Source organism: Podarcis liolepis (genome assembly GCF_965112155.1).
Source record: "Podarcis liolepis genome assembly, chromosome: 6".
NCBI lineage: Eukaryota > Metazoa > Chordata > Lepidosauria > Squamata > Lacertidae > Podarcis > Podarcis liolepis.
In genome coordinates, this window is record NC_139559.1 from 31,382,907 (window position 1) to 31,402,093 (window position 19,187).

The following is a 19,187-nucleotide window of genomic DNA, read 5'->3' on the forward strand; positions in this document are numbered from 1 at the left end:
TTATCATGCACATTGTCAGGAAAATTACAGAGAAACCATGGTAAATATAACTGCAGCCAGTTTCACAAAGTGTCTGTTGCCTTTGTAAATAGGTATCATCAAAATACACCAGAGTCTGTTTAGTTAGGCATATATATATTCCTGTTCTGCAAAAATATAGAATAAATACTGTTAACTAGAACAAGGGTAGCCAACCTTTCTTCAGCCAGCCCTACAAGAGCCTCATGGCATGGCAGACCCACAAACCCAGACATACTGAGGACCTGGCCAAATAGGGAAACAGTACATATTGTTTCTGTCTATGATATATATTCAGGCATGAAAAAGCAGTGTTGAAGGCCTCCCCCTCTGGCCCCAGCTTATTTGTAGCTGCTGCTCAGGAGAAGGACACACACACACACACACACACACACACACACACTTAGGGAATGGAGAGATTTGCATTCCCATTGTTGTTCTGGACTGCACAGAGAGACTGAAATCTCTTATGCTGGAGTAAGGAACCTGTGGCCCTCCAGATATTGGACTCCATTTCCTTGACCACTGGGCATGAGGATCGTGGCTGAGGGGAACTGGAGTCCAACAACTTCTGGAGAATCACAGGTTCCCCATCATAGCTCTGTGATCACGATAGCACAATGATGGGCCTTGACAATGCCAACCTCTGCTCAGTAAAATATATATGTTAAGTTGTTGGGGGGCTGCCCTAAATAATTCAGCTAGACACAGGCTGCCATTTAGCAGCCCCACCTCAGAGCTTCCTGTCATCTCCAATACTAAATGTCTGTAGAGTGAACACACATACAGAGCTGAGACATGTGCCTGCAAAGACACTACACACAAGTACAGCCTGGTGATATTATAATTAATAATAAATTCATAATCAATACCCAGCTATCTAAGGCAATTGTAAGGCAAAATCGTCCTATTTCACACAAGGAGAAAAGATATATGCAGGAGAACTGTGTCCTTGATCATACGAAGCAAACCAATACAGAAGCTTATTCCTATGCAACTCTACATCTTTGAATAACCAATACAGTCCAATCTCTGTTTATGTAACCCTCTGGTTATGTACACTTTGGGATGCGCACGCGACAAACCCGGAAGTATTTTACCGGGTTTCGCCCCGCGCGCATGCGCAGAAGCGGTCCTCAGGTTGCAGAAACCTTGAGATCCAACCAGACCTCTGGAACGGATCCCATCTACAACCGTAGGTACCACTGTACAACTTATCTGCAGTGCTGATTACTGAATGAAGTACACTAAGGGGTATATTTGCAGTAAGATATCCACAAAGTGTCTAATAGGCATAAATTAATTAAACACAACTACTTTGTCCTACACTGCAAAAAGACGTAAGGGCAGAAAACGAGTGTATATTTTCTGTGGGGTCTGTGAGTACTATGCAGAGTAAGCACTGAAAATATACGTTGATTTCTGTTCTTGTCTGCTTTAATCAACTTCTGAACTGAAAGCTCTTGGGCGGAGTGGGGTTTTTTACAAGGTAAGGCACACAGCATAGTGCCTTACACTCACCTCTCCTTCAACTTCTGAAGACCAGGATTCACACAAGAGCCTAAGTAGTAATAAAAACAGAGGGAAATGCAGCCAGATTCACAAACAACCAATCCTTAGTTTAATTGCATGTTGTTATGAGCACAAGCTCTAGAAGCCCCAGGGTATGTCTCTGGGCTGACGGCTTCAAAAAGCCTGGGACCTGCTCCAGAGCTGAATTTTTGAAGTGCTGTACTCCCATTGAAATTGGTATTTAAAAGTTAATATCCTGGGCCTTTCTTGCTTAACACAGAGAAGATTAGAATGGAAAATATACAGCATATGCTACAATACCTCAAAGAGACATTTATAGGAAAATACTTTCCAGCCTGGATCACAAGAAAACTTTGGGAAATGACCATTGATTTCATATACATAATATATAGTACTTTTGCTTGTGTGAACATTTTAAATAATATGCTAGTCACTTTTACTTGCAGGAGGTATTTAATGCAAACATTAAGAAATGGTTTCTACTACATATCGGCAAGTGGTACAATGCACTCTACCACTCTTATTCTGAGTGCAATCTTATGTGTAGCTACTTGGAAATAAATCCTATTGGGTTCAGTGAGGCTTATCCCAAGTGTGAATAGGATTTCAGGCTGTGTCCCTTTAACCTAGTCAGCACAGGCTAATGTAGTCAGTTTCCTGGGTGGGGGAATAGAATCAGAATCGTTATACTTGGACATATTTGCCTAGTTCCAATGATTTCAGAATGATTCATTCCTCAACTGCTGGGCCTTGTTCTACCTGCCTAACTAAACTGTAGCTGATTATTTGGGACACAGAAAAGGATTCCCAGAAAACTGTGGATTTCATAGAATTATAGATTTGTAGAGTTGGAAGGTACCACAAGGGTCATCCAACCCCCTGCAATGCAGGAATCTTTTTGCCCAACATTGTTTTATTTGGTCAGCAGCCTGACCCCCTCCTCTGGCAATCTGCACAAAATTTTGCTTGATGGTTGCCATTAATTTGATTTTAATTTGATTTAATTAATTTTATAATGAATGTTTTAGAATGTTGGACTATTTTGATTGTTGTTAGCCGCCCTGAGCCCAGCTTCGGCTGGGGAGGGCAGGATATAAATAAAAATTATTATTATTATTATTATTATTATTATTATTATTATTATTATTATTTACTGATTCTAGGTTCTCCTGCCTTATATTGGATCTGCCTCACTTTGATCTCTGAATGTCTCCAAAGTAGTATCTGTAGCAGTGCTTATTACAGAATTTCATTTAAACATTAGTTTGTTCTTCATTATCCTGATATATTTATATTTGTATATTTTGATACACAGGTGCTTCCCAGTCTTCAGAGTTCTGGGCTCCAACTTTCAATATTTCTTCTAAAATAAAAGTTGAATTTGCACATTAGCACCTCTGAACACCAACAACTATGATGCTGCATGGTGATGAAAGAGATGAGAGAGAAAGGTCCTGGCTCTTTCGGCTGGATTTCCTTTCCTTGCTTACGAACCCTGTAGCCTGCCCAACCCTCAAATTAGTGTCTGATCATCCTTGTCATACAAATGTGATGCTGAAAAGGACCAGGGTCTCTGAGTTTGATTTCCTAAATAAAGTGGTGAACATGCACACATCCACAAACCCACTAAAAACAAACAAATCTACAAAATGCAGGCCACAGTGTTACGCACAAAGAATAGGTGCAATGCCAAATAGTGTCTGCAGGGAAAATAGATCACTTAAAGCAAAGCTTGCCAGCCTGACCTTCAATTCTTGCATCTTTGTCTGTCTCCTCCTTTGAAGCCAGAACTGGGACAGGGAGCCTACTAAAGGAATTTTATCTGCCGATTAAAACCTTGAGCTGATGCAATACCAAAGTTTTTCCAGATTACTGTTATTGTCTGAGGCCTTAGCATGTGTTTTGTATGACTATGATTCTTCAGGTAGGTGTTACTAGAAGGTTTAACAGAAACACCAGTAGCAAATTTTGGAACAAACGGGATTTACACTGAAGGAATTATCTGAACATCAAGTTCTCCGCACATTATAGACATAAGGACATGTACAGAGAAGCTTACCTTCCTAGCAAATGAAATTTCTGCCATTTGCTAATTTCCAAACAAGGGGGCAAAAGCTCTATACAAAAGCAAACATGCTGCCAGAAGGGATTAGGCAAAGAACAAAAACACTATCATCAAACTGTAGAATCTCTCCTTTCTCTCCCCTCCCACCACCTCTGTGGGAGATGATTTAAGGGGGGGGGGTCAGCGAAACTCAACAGAACACACACACACACACACACACACACACACACACACACACGTAAATGAACTGACCTTTGTGCCTCCTGACCTTGGCTCCAACTCCCTTTTGCTTCTTATCTTGAAAGGATTGCCCTTGTGGTTCCAGATCCTGCCTCCCACTGACCACACCTTCCCACACCCCTCCAGTTTGTGGTCCTAGTCTATTCATCCAGAATCTCCTAAGGGTTTTTGTGGATCTTACTCTCTCTTACTCCTGCACATTAAATATAAATATCACGCTGGCCCTGGCAAAGCTCATTTCCCTGGCCCAGTCCTGAGGAATGTGTCCAGAGTCCTAGTTCAACTGGAACAGAGAAGGTATGCTTAGAACTCTCCCCCCCCCCCAAAGCAGCAAGCGAGACTCAGCACTGAATGAAAAGGTAACAGGCCAGAGTTTGACTGAAGCAAATAAAGTTCCATCAGAATTCCTGGAATACTGGATAGCGGCCAGGGGCTTGATGTCCTTCCACTGCTGTCACGCTCCTCTGAACTGCTGGAAGGTGAACAGCTGCTAAATGCTACTCATCATGCACAAACAATATCCTTATTTTGAGAACACAGATGTGCCCATAATTCTTTAGTAGCATTCAGGAGATTCTGATCAAGGCAGGTTGCTGTTATTTGAATCTAGACAGTCTGGGTCTTTGTCATTTGGAGCTGCTGTTTTAAATAATTTCCCTCTTAACTCTTCTCTCTTCAGTGCTGCTGGCTGATGTTTCAAGTGTTTGTATGGAGGGCAGCTTCTAGTGACCATTGCCTGATTTTTGGAATCCTGGCCAAACTGGTTAGGAACCATCCAGACAAAACCTCAGAAACTGCTCAGGTGACTTGGCATCAGGCCCTGTCACTCAGCTGCAATGTGAATGAGACTGTAAGGGATACAACTGAATTTTATAAATAGATTTTCTGTGCTGGACAAGCTGCTTGTGTAATTAGTTAAACCTTCCAAGTCTCTACACACAGCTGCAAACTATTTTGACCATCACAGATTGTATTACAGTGCAGCGTGTGCTCTGAACAACAACAAGGAGTGTGAACACAGGACCCACTGCCATCTCCATCGGGAACAAAAGCAGGGACGTTACAGGAAACAACCGCCAGCATTTTATCCATCATTACAAAACCTGTTATCCACGTTGCATAAACGCAACACTGTACACTGAAAATATGACTTAACAACACCATACATAATGCAACACACATTTAAATGTCAAGGCAAGCTACCACCATGCTACACACAAGCTCCTCCCTGCAAAGACAAAACGAGGGTACACAGCTGAGAGTACATGCTTTTCAGGCAAGTCATAGAAAACAGAAAGCTGCCATACATTAAATTGGTCTACTGGTCCACCTAGCTCAGTATTGTCTGCACTGATTGGCTGCAGCTCTCCAGAGTTTCAGAGACAGGGCTTTTCTAACCTACTAGGAGATACCAGGACTGAATTTGGCTTCTTTTGCCAGCAAAGCATGCACTCAACTCACTGAGATATATATGTGGCTTTTGTAAGTCACTTTGAGACCTTTGTGGTTTAAATCAACTAATAAATAAAATAATGATAATAATAAAGCTGAAAACCTGATAACTTTTGAAAAAGCATTATGTGAGTTACTGTGATATCACTGTGAAATAAAATCCACCCCCCTTTCCCCAGTGTTTTCAGGAGGGAGTTTGAGTGGAAAATATGGGGAACCTGACCAATAATAAACAGGCAAAGGTAGGTGGTGTGTGGACATGGGCAGGAGGTGCTGTGCTATGACTGCTCAAGATAAGAGAAGGGCCAGACAGATTTAGCACCCACAACTTCCCCTGAATATTCAAGCCAAAGCTCACTCACTTTCAAATAATGAAGGAAGAGTTCTCTGGATGGAAACAGGGGCACTTAAAAAGTGATACGCCTCCTGGGTGCAGGACCAGATCACAGACAAATATTTCCTGAACTATTGGCAAGGCTGGATAAAGTCATTATAGGTGAAAAACAACTTTCAAATGGCTAAGACTGGAAGACCCAAGCTGAAATTCCCTCCTAAACACAAAGCTCACTTGGTGACCTTGAGACAGCACTGGCAGGGGAAGGGGGGGTACGGTGGGTGCGACCCGCCCCAGGTGTAATTCCTGAGGGGGGGTGACATTGCCACCGCCCCCGGGACGCTTGCTCTGCCCCCCGCAGGCCATTAGCTCCACCCCCGGGTGCATAGCATGTGCCGCTCCAGGTGCCAGAGCAGCTAGCTCCGCCTCTGTGAGACAGTACTACTTCCTAACCTACCTTACAGGTTATTTGTGAGGAAAAACCAGAAAGGTAAACTATATATGCTGCCTTTGAATCCTTGGAGGAAACGTGGGGTTTAAGTGTGGTAAATAAATTAAAAATGAGAAGTAAACCTGATTTTAGGCCCATCTTATATCAACTATAAACATTACAAACTGGGCTGCTTATGTTCTAAAATGTCATATACAATTTGATACATGATTTTAATTATTGACAGTGTCGGCTTTCTTTTTTAAAACCTACCTTTAAATTTATGGAAGTAAACCTGAAAAAGCCTCCTGTGTTTTGAAGACACAGCTTTTATTTCTAGCTTGCCATACTTTGTATGTTCTAATAGTGATTCCTAATATAAAGTCTGGAGTTTCTTTTAATGCAGAGTATGAACTAGGCATGGGTTATTTACTGTAGCATGGCTCTGTCTAATTTGCAGTTGCTCTGCAAGGGACACTATTGTAGCTTTCCCCCCCTCCTGATCACCCCACACATTATCCAAATGCCAAAGAGTCAGTTGTTTGCTTCCCTGCCAAAGCCCTCTATTTACCAAACAGATCTTCAAACAAAACAACCACTTTGCATATGCTCCATGCAAAGGCCTGGGACTCAGTCTTGCAGGAAATGTACTTTCCATTCTGGAAGACTTAACTTCAACAGAGTAAAAAATTGCAGCAAGCCAGTGAAAAGACTCTGAAGTTACATATTCAAGTCCCAGAACAAACCAAAATGTTTTGTGACATTCCTCAGCATCTGCTATCAGCAAATAATAGCCTTCTGTCTTTTTTCTTTCTTTCTGGGATTTTGAAGTTGCCAGTCTTTTATGAGCCAAAAGAGAGAACTCATTGAAAACCTGCAAATACTTGTGTACTTTGGGAAGGATTTGGCTATTTTTCAGGTAGCAAAGTCCACAAGAGACTAGTCATTAAACCTATCAAACAAAGATAAATGTTGTTTTCATTACAACTTATGTAGTTTCATTTTTCAGGAACTCTCTCAGATTGCAGCTGTCCCTATCCACAGTTGTTTCCCTCTGTCTCTCAAAGCCGAGAACTCTTGAACATATTAGCTGTCCAAGCTTGTTAAGTGTGACTCAACTAAATCACTACAACTCTGGGATAGTGTAGGAATTTGGCGATAAGCCAAACAACAAGGAGAAAACTGCTTAGTCCACAAGGATCCAAAATTACACGTTTCCTTCAACTTCCAATTGCTTTGTAAATCCAAATAGAGGCACATTGTGACTTTTGAACAGGGGGAAGAACAACCATTTTCCTGATGGTGCTAAACTGCAGAAAGGAAGCCAAATGGCTAACCAAATGAAAAAGTAAAGATCTGTTTACAAAACTGCACTGAATAATGTGACATAAATGTTTGTTCCATAAACAGAGAGAGGTTAACAAATCGACAAATGAAAGGCACAAGGTGTAGGTCTAGCAAAACATTTTCAAACTATGGGCTTCTTCAGCATTTGCCGTAAACAAACCAATCTAAACATAGTGGGTCATTGTTTATATTGAAGGACACAAACACATAAGTAAAACTGCTACTTTAAAGGCTTGGGTGGAATACCTTGGGGTTTAATTCTGCATACAGTTTTCAGATATTTTTATTGTGAACAACAGATCTATTTTCAAACAAGAGCACATTTGACAACTGAGGAGAAGGATAAGGAAACACATGCGTTGGGGTGAACAATACTTTTTATCCCACACTAGGCAAGCACAACACAGCTTGATTGTTGACCAGAGTTAACTGGCAACACAAAGCGCCACAGATCAAATTGAAAGGGCCAAGGACATTTGGAGAGGGACTGTATACAAGTGTTTATATGCTAAAGCCACTTCCGGGCCTGCCCCAGGAGGTGGGGTTGCGGGCATCACGCCCTTCCCCACGTGAGCGGGGGCTGGTCTCAGCCCCCGCGAGAGCAAGGGAATCCCGCCCGGCCACGCCTCCCGGCCAGCCAATCGGCTGGCTGGAGGGGGCGTGGCTTGCCCTATTTAGGGCCGGGGCGGAGGGGGCTCGCCCTCTCTTCCCCGGCTGGCCTCACGTTTCCCCACCCTCCCTCCCTTTAGTTGGGCTTTAGGCAGGTCTGACTTTCCTATGGGCTTCGGCCTGTCGCCGCAAGGGGCATGGTAGGAATTTTTCCCAATCGGCAATTTCCAGCCTTTTGGTTTTTCGCCTACCTCGTAGCAACTCGTCACAACTCTTCGGCATTGGCGGTAGGCATTGGTAAGAAGGGGTTAAGAGGATGTGTGTGGGGGGAGGAACGCCATCACCTCCCCCCAGTGAACGAAGGGTGGTCCGTTAAAGGACTCCGGGGGGCGTGGCCCTGTCCGAAGCCTATGGAGGTGAGGGCCAAAGGCACGCCCCAGAGCGGTGACCCGGGGGAGCTCCTAGCCGACGTGCCTCAGCGGGAGACTCCCCCGATCAGTGTTAACCCTTCACCGTGTCTCCAGCAAATGGGCTGGAGCCGGATAGTCGTTAGGACCAATGCCTAAGCCAATGCCTCTCATTCCTGAATTCAATAAAGTTGTGGCCTCATTCGCCCAATTAACCTTAATTATGGTGTCTCGTGTGTTTATTTATCTTGGTGGGGGGCGGGAACTCGCCACGCAATGCTAGAAGCCTCTGAGCCAAGATGGGTGAACCAGAGTGCTTGGTCTTAGAGGATGGCACTGATATAGTGTGAATAACAGGAACCTGGTGGAACAGAGAGAAGCAAAAAAAACTGCCAATATCATAATGTCATCATACAAATCTATGGCGTGACTGTATTTGGAATACTGTGTATAGTTCTGATCGCCCTACCTGAAAAGGGATAATGCAGAGTTGGAAAAGGATCAGAAAAGGCCAACCAAAATTATCAAGGGGGTGGAGTTACTCCCCTATGAAAAAGATTATAGCATTTTGGGACTTTTTAGTTTAGGGAGAAGGCAAGCAAGAGGTGACCTCATAGAAATTTATAAAATTATGCACAGTGTGAAGAAAGTGGATAGAAAAAAGTTTTTCTCCCTCTCTTCTAAGACTAGAACTTGTGGACACCCAATGAAGATAAATGTTGGAAGATTTGGGACAACTAAAATAAAGTATTTATTCATGCAGTGCACAGCTAAACTACAGATCATGATGCCACATGAAGCAGTGATGGCCATCAACTTGGACGGTTTTAAAAGAGGATTAGACAAACTTATGGAGGATAAAGCTGTCATAGAGTTGGAAGGGACCTTGAGAATCATCTAGACCCCCAACAATGCAAGAATACGCAGTTGTCCCATACAGGGATCAAACCTGCAACTTGGCGTTATCAGCACCACAATCTAACCAACTGAGCTAACCAGGCTATCAAAGGCTATGAGCCATTATGACTATATTATATCTCCACTGTCACAGGCAGGGTGCCTCTGAATACCAGTTACTGGGAATCACAAGTCTGAGAGCTGTTGTGCTCAAGTCCTGCTTGCAGTTTTCCCATTGCAGGTTTGGCCACTGTGAGAACAGGATACTGGACTAGATGGGCCATTTCTGTGTTCTTTTGAATTAAAACCTATAATGGGAAGGCTTCCCTTTCTATTATAGAATATGCTGCTTCCATTGACGTTCTCTCAACAACTCACATGACAGAAATATCAAGGCAACAGTGATCAGGCGACTGCATAACATTTACAATGATCACGTGAAGGACAACACAGATCAATTCCTCCCAGCTTTCTTAAAGGCATTTCTAACCAGAAGATTTCCTTGGTGTCAGCCATGCCTATTCAGCAAACCCAATATCAATGATGTGCCAACAGGGACTGTGCCAAATCTTGCTGTGCTGATCCTTATTAGTCTGAACTGCAGACCAGGAGATTAGCTGGAACAGCACAGGTGTTCACAGTCCAAAACAACATTTCCTTGCAGATCATGCAAGCCCTCATATATCTGTGCACCTTCATTTTTTTTGGACACTGCTTCAAGTTTAAAATTTAAATTATGCAGTACTAGAAGATGTGGCTTATACACAGCCTAAATTTCATATGTATTATTCCCACTAGGCAACACAAGAGTTCCAAGTGAAAGCTATCAAAACTCTTTCTATGGGTTGCTGCATCACGAAATGAAGAGATAGTAAAGTATGGGCATATTCTCTCTTACAGATTCGAAGCTCCACTCACTGCATAGTGTTGGGCTAATAAATTCATTGCCAGTCTCTCTGCTCCCCTTCCAGCCATTCTCCCTACCCCTGGCACTTAGTTCAAGTTCAGACAGAACCAAGCACAAGTGTGTTTAAGTAATGTCTTCATATTTCAGTGCCAGGCTGGAAAACAAACACATCCCATTTATTTCTATTAAGTCACACATAGTATCTGCTTAATAAATATTTAATTGTCCTGGGTATGGATGCCTAGGGTCCAATTCAGCACTTTATGCAGTCCAAAACCCAGATGCAAAGGACAGCATCTGAAATATAACTTGACTGGTTTTCAAACAAGCCTATCCCAGAAGGAATGGAAATGCATTGTGTAAAAAGAACGTGAGTGGCAACAAAGTGTTAGCAGCTGAGGTTATGCTGCATCCATTAGAATTTCCTGACTGTGTCTTGAATGGCCACTTTCCAAGACAGTTACTGTTCTATTCAGTTGCAGCCATAACTAGCCAGCTCTGATTCTGAGGAAATGAAATATGGCCCTTTTCAGTTACAGGGGAGAGTGCACTCTTTTAAAAATGTTCAGCTACCACTTTAGCAGGCATCACCATTTCACCCAACCTTCTTACAGATCACTGGCTCATCCAACTCTGATAGTTGGCGAATAAAAACTATGCAGCATCAACCTACACCAGGCTTCCTCAGCCTCGGCCCTCCAGATGTTTTGGGATTACAATTCCCATCATCCCTGACCAGTGGTCCTGCTAGCTAGGGATCATGGTAGTTGTAGGCCAAAAACATCTGGAGGGCAGAGGTTGAGGCAGCCTGACCTACACTTTGTCAAGAAAGGCTTGGATTCTGCTAACCACCACAAATTATGACAAAAGTCTGGTAATTTGAGATTCTGAGATCATAAAGGTTTGGAGGCAGCAAAGGTCTGTGATGGTACTTTTAACACATCTTCTGTCCACAAGGACTGCAGAGAAAGGCCTAAGTCCCTATGAGGACACATTGCTAAATTATTTAAACATCTTTTTGTTTTAATTATAAGTTGCATGTCTTTGTTTCTCATTTTCACCCTTTTATTTGGTTATGTATGGTGGTATTTTATGCATTGTGACTTGCTGTTATTTTTTATTAATTATACTTTAGCAATTATTTACTGTAATTGTTAAAAGTAAATTTCTTTGTAATTATTATTTGCTGATATTTTGAGAGTTAATTTTGTTGTGTACTATTATATGCTAATGGATTGTTGAATATTGCTTTATTTGATATAAGTTGTTTAATTTAAAGTTATGTTTCTATTAACATTTTCTTGTATTAGATCAGATTATTGTAAGGGGTGTGATCTTTGTGGTATAGTTTGTTGTTGTAAACTGCCTTGTGTATAGTAATATAGAAAGGTGGTATACAAATTAAAATGAACTGGAATGAAAACGAAATGTTCTCTTATTTCTGTAGTTAACTGGGCCAAAAGAGGTTTATTGATGGCCAGCATGATGCTATGGCTAACAGATGCATCCAGAGAAACAGGAATATGTAGATGAGATTATACCCAGAGAGATGACTTCTCATAACAGATGTTGCTCTTTAGTAGCTAATCTAATGTAACTAATCTAGGCAAACTAACTAGAAAAAGGCGAACTCCATTGTGAATGGATGACAGGAAAACTGGCTTATCTATTTAGAAACTTTATATAATGAATATATACCACTGAAATATATACTCTGCGGTAATTACAGAGGCCGCTAACAAATGATAAGGGGTTTCTTTTGTGGGGGTTAGTTAGTCAGCAAATTACTCACTTTTACAATCCTTCCAAACAGCCAATAGTAACCTGCTCTAACATTTAATAGCAGTTTCATAGATGTACATAATATAAAATGGGTAACAAGAGAGAGGATAATAGTAGTTTTTAGGATGTTAAAGAAGAGGAGAGGAGAATTTGGCAAATCTCAAATAAATAGGTATCAAAAAAAGAGCAAGACTATATACTATGAGAAGTACTAGAATATATTTTACTAGAATCACGTTTACAGGGTTCTTTCATGCTAACCATCTGCTGATTTAAGAAGCTACTGTAGGACTCTGAATCTTCCAAACTAACTTGGAATCTGAAAAAGATGCCAAGAATCCCAAATTAGTTTGATATCGGAGGCAATTATGCTGTTAATTCCATGCATACACTAAATAATAGTAATAATAATAATTTATAATAATAATTTATTTATACCCCGCGCATCTGGCTGGGTTTCCCCAGCCACTCTGGGCGGCTTCCAACCAAATTTTAAAATACAATAGTCCTTCAGATATGAAAAGCTTCCCTAAACAGGGCTGCCTTCAGATGTCCACTCTGCAAGTGGTACATTCCATACCACTGCTCCTCTTCTATAGCACTCATGATTCCTTGTTCCTATCTAATTGTATAGGGGAATAAAATTAGCTAAAAGTGGCCAGCTCACGCTCAGAGTACCTAAATGTTAACTAAGGCACATTCTCCTTTGTCCCCCGAGACAGGCAGATGCCAACAAGTTTGCTAGCTATGGTGGCTGTCTGATGTAGTTGTCCCTAGCCACTCATCATAATTCAGCATACCACCTTTCTCTGAATCATCAAAGAAAGTCTGGTGTGGGCACATCAAATGTAAAGGAACAGAAGCCCCCCCCCCAAAAAAATAGGCACATGGAACTTTTATATTCACAGGTGCTATAGATTCCAAGCCTGACTTCGCTTATAAACAAGAAGCTATTTTTGGCGACGTTTTAAGGGACTGTATTGAGGCAGCATAACTGCTTATTCCTCACATAGGGCCTTCATTTACCCAACCCTTTATTCTACTCGATCGCTCAACTCTAAATTTAAGATAAAAGACTTCTACATTTTCAAACATGCAAATCAATCAACTTTAAGCAAACAGGATATTGTATGGCTCCATAAAGCACCTTTAAAATAATTCTGGGAAATGTAGCTTACTCTTAACATGCTGCCATTTCTAGCATTCTTTGGGATAAGCCGTGTGCTTTAGTGTGTACATAGCCTTACGTTATATCTGTCTTACTTAGAACATTAGTGTGATTTTTCTTTGGCACAGTATAGATTCATCTTGGAGGGAAGGCAACATGGAGAAAGAAAGTGTCCATAATAGCTGAGGTCAAAGAAAAAAGCTAAGACTCCATTAGACAGCAACCAATCTTAAACATTATGGAAACATTAAACATTATGGGAAGGGCAGATGAGCAACAGAACAAGATTCTTCCATTGAGGCAACAAAACAGGACCCTTCAATTAAGATAGATTAGCATTAAGAATGGTTTAATCTGTCTCAAAGAATGAGACAGATGACCCAATACCCTTACAAGCCCTTTTATTCTATAAATAATCTACAGAAATATAACTAAATCCCAAGGTGTTGTTGCATGCTGTTCTGGAAATAGTGTTTAGCACCAGAAGGCTGCCTGTGAAGAACAAAATAAAACCTTTGCACTTGGAGTTCAAACAAAGTATTTCTATACATAGCAGCAAGATGAAATTAGCCCTTATGCACACCTGGCACAAAAGACGGTCCTGCCAACACGGCTGCAATCACAGCCTAATTTTCATATTTATAAGGAATCTTATTTCTTGTGGTGCATCCATAGACCGGGAAAAACTGGTCTGCCCAAGGTCCACAAAAATAGTCTGACAAACAGCTGTAGAGCAGATTTAATTATGAACCTACACATACCCAGAGCAACAGTAATTTAAGCAAAGAGCATAAAGTAGAGGACTTCCTGGTGCACTCTCTATCTATACCTGTACACTCAGAAATAATTAAGAAAAATAATTTATTAGTCTAATAAGTTGGGTTCCTCCATGATTTTGCATTGTATTAGTCTTCTGTTATTCCATTAAGTAGTCAAATTCTAAACAGAAGGGATGACTTCAGACTGTACAGATTGTGGGATTCCAACACAGTCAGAATACTTCCCCTGAACTGCAGGAGGAATGTAATAGCAACCTTGCAAGACACTCTAGGCCCTTTTACCTTGTTTTGAATGGTGCTGCCCTTAATTTAGCATTTCAGCTGGAAAATCTAGATCAATGGCTGTCAAACGTTCTTCCCTTTGGACCATTTAAAAACTTCTGAGTGTCTTGGTGGACTACTTAATTATTGGTCTTTGTGTTGTAGCAACTGTGTTGTGCACTGTGCTGGATGCTGCATGATTACACAGAATTACATAGAATTTAAATTTTAATACCATAAAATACAACATAATAAAAGAAGCAATTAAAAATCAATATGAATATTAATGGATGAGCCACAACCACAAATTCAGAGTCACCCTGAACCACCTGAATGAAGCTTGCAAACCACAGTTTGGGAATCCATGATCTAGACGACCCTCTACACTGTGACATCTGTGTTTGCATCTTTTCCTCTCTATAATTGAGAGCTGGACATAAATCTAGTCATTTGAGATTGATTCCCCATTAAAACTTTGCTTCTCTCCCTAAACTTTCATCTACTACATTTAAGAAAATAGTGTCCGAAATCCATAAACAAGGCAAAAGGAACGTAAGTTATTTTTTACTTACTTTAAAAAGCCTTGAGTTCTCTCTGTGTGCTTTTTGGAGTGGGTTGCACCTCTGGGGTGGCATACTGCCCTAAATTTACATTTCCCCTGCTGTGTTAAGCCAAAATAAACCTTTGCTGGCTATTGTGAAATCTCTGGCAAGCTGTTAAAGAACCCTACACCTCATCCAAAGGGCCTTGGTGCCAACTGCCATGTATTTCAGATATCTTGATGTATAATCAGCCCACCATTTCACTAAATAAACATTCGCTGCTATTGTTTCATTGTTGTGGGGTGCAGCCCCACGTACAACATTTCACCCACAGCAGTTTCCTAGCAGATACTACACATTCCCTTTTATAGCTTCAGCCTCCTTGCGCAGAGAGATTAATTGCAGTTGCTAAGTTTCAGTGGAGTCTGATGGGTATGACCAAATAGGTCTTTGCTGGCAGGTTTGTCCCTGGCTTAATAAGATTACGTCTCCTAGCACAGACCACTGCTCCTAATTACACAACCATATAACCATGTCAAACTAACAGCTTTAGTTATCCCTTTCTTTCTCTTTTCTTTCTTTTCAAACCTGCTCTAAGAATACAACTTAGCCCTTTAGGAGGGCTAACAAACTTATGCAAACAAGCACTTTTTTCCCAATCCCCTTTTGGGTTTCACAAATGCACAGTCCATTTAAGGATGCTTCCAGCACGAAGTAACATTGTGAGATTATGCTGGAAAACTCAGCAACATACTGAAAACCACTTTGATTTCAAGCACAATGGCAACATGTCTTTCACTCTAACCATGTGGATATACCAAGTGTGGGAGCCTTTAGCCCTCCAGATGTTGCTGAACTACAACTCCCATCTGCCCCAGTAAGAATGGCCAATGGCCAGGGATGGCTGGGATTGTAGTTCAGCAATAACTGGAGGGCCAACGGTTCCCCACGCCTGGGATGCATCCTGAATTCTTTGACCCCAACTGCCAGGACCACATACTGAATTTTGTGTAGGCTGCTCTAGGAAAGTGGCTTTCGACAGGATACCTGTAAGTGTCCACTGGCCACAACATCCATCTGCCTATTCTTATGCTGTGCTGTTTTTCTTTACTGAAGGTGTGAGAAGCACAGAATCTTTGCAGAGCCTTTAAAAAGTTTTTGATTTGTTGAGAAAACCTGGTAATTCTAAATTGTGCTAAAGTGATATATAGTTCCAAACTACCTTTCAGCCAAAGGACATCTTAAAAGTGGCTCAGTTACCATGGCTCAGCACAAATGCACAAGTGTGGAGAATGGCTGCTGCACTCCTGTTCTTCCCCAGGTCTCCTGCTGCTGTGCTCCCATGAGATAAGCCCTGGTTCACTTAGGGTGTCATCTCCTTCAGATCTTGCCTGAAGGAAGCTGTAAAGTCCATGCTTTGTTTGGAGTAAGACAAACCACAAGCCTGTGTTTGGCTTAGCTCTAGGCAACTCTCCAGAGGAGGAGCACAGCAGTCACTACATCCTCTCTGACAGCAGTGGGAAAGCTCTAGCCTTTAGGAAGCCTTTAGTCAGGCCTGGAAGGGCCCTAATTTCATAGAATCATAGGACCGTAGAGTTGGAAGATACCTTGAGGATCATCTAGTTCAACCCCCTGCAATGTGCAGCTGTCCCACATGGGAATTGAACCTGTAACCTTGCTGCTATCAGCATCATGCTCTAATCAACTGAGCTATCCACTATAGACCACAATGCCTCTTTTGCCAAGCCATGCCCCACATAGACATGGGGCACAGGAGTATCTTATCAAAGATGACACCTTGATCCCAGCAAAACAGGATGCTAAATCTCCACTGGTGCACGGACTTGTCAAGATCACTGATAATGCAACTCTTGATGAGCCTGTCTTGAAGACTTGGGTACTGTACACACTTTTATTTCAACTTAACCTAAAAAACCCATGTGCTTTTAACTAACTGGTTAAAACTTTGCTATCACGGATTACAAAATAAAAGCTTTAATTGATTAAACCCTGGAGCCACCTAAAAATACATAGTTAAAAAAAGGTATAAGCGGGTGCACAGTTAATGTGCTTAAATCACCATCGAGTTAAAGGCACTTAACCACACTTAACAATGCTCCCTGTTGTGCCACAGAAGAAAAATGAAGCCTGCAGGAGATTCTTCACTTAGCATTAGTGGCATCCCACAAAAGGCTACACGCCACATTCTCCCGTGTCCGTGCTATTATATTATTTCCATGTTTTGCTCAGATCAAACTAGATTTCTACATTCTATAAAACCAGAATGATGCACCTACACAAAGTTGTGTGATACATAGAAACACATGGGACTTCACATATATATATATGCGCTCAATTTGATTACAACCGCAGAATTTGGGTTCAGAGGTTGAAAGAAATGGTGGATTTTGTTACTGAAGGATTTTAGGGCCCCTGGCTTGCAGCAACATGTAAAATTTTGTTGTTTTGCAAATGGAAACTCTGACTTCACACTCTGCTTTTATGAGAAAGCAATGATGGGAAACAGAACTCAAGAGAAAGCCAGCTTCCTTCAAAAACCATATTCCAGTCAACTGCTTTTTAAGAAAATAAGTCACTCTGAATTAGTTCTTTCAGGATTTTCTCTCAGTTGCAGTGTGAAGTCCCAAGTGGCACTGCTTTCCAGACTATGGCTCTAAATCCAAGCTGCAGTACGTCTGAAAGAGATAGAATCTTACTGAAAAGTTTCTAAAAGGAACTATCAGAAACATTTAAAAAGGGGCCCCAAATAAAATGTGATATTAGCAGCCACATATTTCAATAGAGGCCTGCCTCAACCACATATAAAGCAGGAGTAGGGTTCCATTTAAAATGCAAAGGTGGGACATGGCAGAGGGTGTCTAGCATTCTCCCGCTTTTGTCATGAGCCCATCCATCTGGGACTTTTCCTCGGGACAGTATCTGATATTGGAAATAGCAACTTGATGGTGAAAAAAGTAGCTGAGCAGAACAGTTGTGGACAGACAAGTAGCAGGCAGAATTTCTGCATAAGCCCTTTTTACTCTTTAACTAGGGCCCCGGCCTCTCCAGCCCTATTCTTCATGTGATCTTGCCTACATCTCTCACTGATCAATTTCTATTAGCTGCTTTTGCGTTCACAGCAACAATCTTTCCTTTACAAGAAGGGGGGCAACTCCCATCTCTTGCGGGGGCGCAATTAGTGCCAGCACCGTCCGTTAAGAGTTTGGGTGTAATCTTCGACACCTCCCTTTCCATGGAGGCGCAGATTGCAGCTATAACAAAGGCGGCATTTTTCCATCTCCACCAAGCTAAGCAGTTGGCTCCTTACCTCTCTCGCCCTGACCTAGCCACTGTGATCCACGCGACGGTCACCTCCAGACTGGATTATTGTAACTCGCTCTACGTGGGGCTGCCCTTGAGACTGACCCAGAAACTCCAGCGGGTGCAGAATGCTGCAGCGAGACTCCTTACGAGGTCTTCGCTGCGAGATCACATTCACCCGGTGCTATACCAGCTGCACTGGCTCCCGGTGGAGTACAGGATCAGGTTTAAGGTGCTGGTTTTAACCTTTAAAGCCCTATATGGCCTAGGACCCTCGTACCTACGGGACCGCCTCTCCTGGTATGCCCCACAGAGAAACCTACGGTCTTCAAATAAAAACATCTTGAAGGTCCCGGGCCACAGAGAAGTTAGGCTGGCCTCAACTAGAGCCAGGGCTTTTTCGGCTGTGGCTCCGATCTGGTGGAACACTCTGTCACAAGAGACCAGGGCCCTGCGGGACTTGACATCCTTCCGCAGGGCCTGCAAGACAGAGCTGTTCCACCAGGCCTTTGGTCAGGGCACAGCCTGACTCCCTCCCTCGGCAATCTTCGCAGAGCTCTGGCCCAATTGGTTGCTAGTGGCTTGAATTAATTAATTTTTATAATGAATGATTTTAGAATGTTGTTTATGTCGTACTTTTGTACTGTTTTATTGTTGTTAGCCGCCCTGAGCCCGGCTTCGGCTGGGGAGGGCGGGATATAAATAAAATTTATTATTATTATTATTATTACAACATTCTGGACTGTGCAAAAAAGAACACAGCATCTCAAATATGAATCCATGGGAAGCATTTGTACTGTACACTAACATCAATCTTGCTGTTCATTTTTAGTTGTACCTTAGTGCACTAATGACACAGCAGACTGTGGAAAACATCTACCTACATATGAGAGGATGGCAGATAGTAGCTGCCTTGAATACCCAGAATAAGTCTGAGAATAGGAGTGAGCCACATAGATGCAATCCTTCTAAACTTCTTCAACTGGCACCAGATGAAGCATTTTACAAATATCAGGTCTACAGATTCTATATCTATAACTGGACACCACATGCGGGTTGTGGCAATCTTCATTCTAATGACTACTAGCCACAAAG

The 19,187-nt window shown here is 42.0% G+C and overlaps 1 protein-coding gene across 10 annotated transcripts in view; it reads right to left on the reverse strand.

Moving 5' to 3' along the window:
• LOC310709177 (rho GTPase-activating protein 39-like) overlaps positions 1 to 19,187 on the reverse strand; it is a 79,822-nt gene that overhangs the window by 49,676 nt on the left and 10,959 nt on the right. For 2 of the 10 annotated variants that reach the window (XM_083508375.1, XM_083508371.1), the window contains exon 1: positions 3,869 to 4,225. The exons of 6 other annotated variants lie outside the window; for them this stretch is intronic. Coding sequence is in view for 2 of the 4 variants with exons in the window: in XM_083508368.1 (XP_083364494.1) it covers positions 1,540 to 1,579; positions 3,869 to 4,004 (176 nt within the window). In the remaining 2 variants the exon portion in view is untranslated. Of the gene's footprint in view, positions 1 to 1,539; positions 1,580 to 3,868; positions 4,226 to 19,187 lie in introns of those variants that run through there. 2 more of the 10 variants (XM_083508368.1, XM_083508366.1) reach the window with 2 other exon arrangements.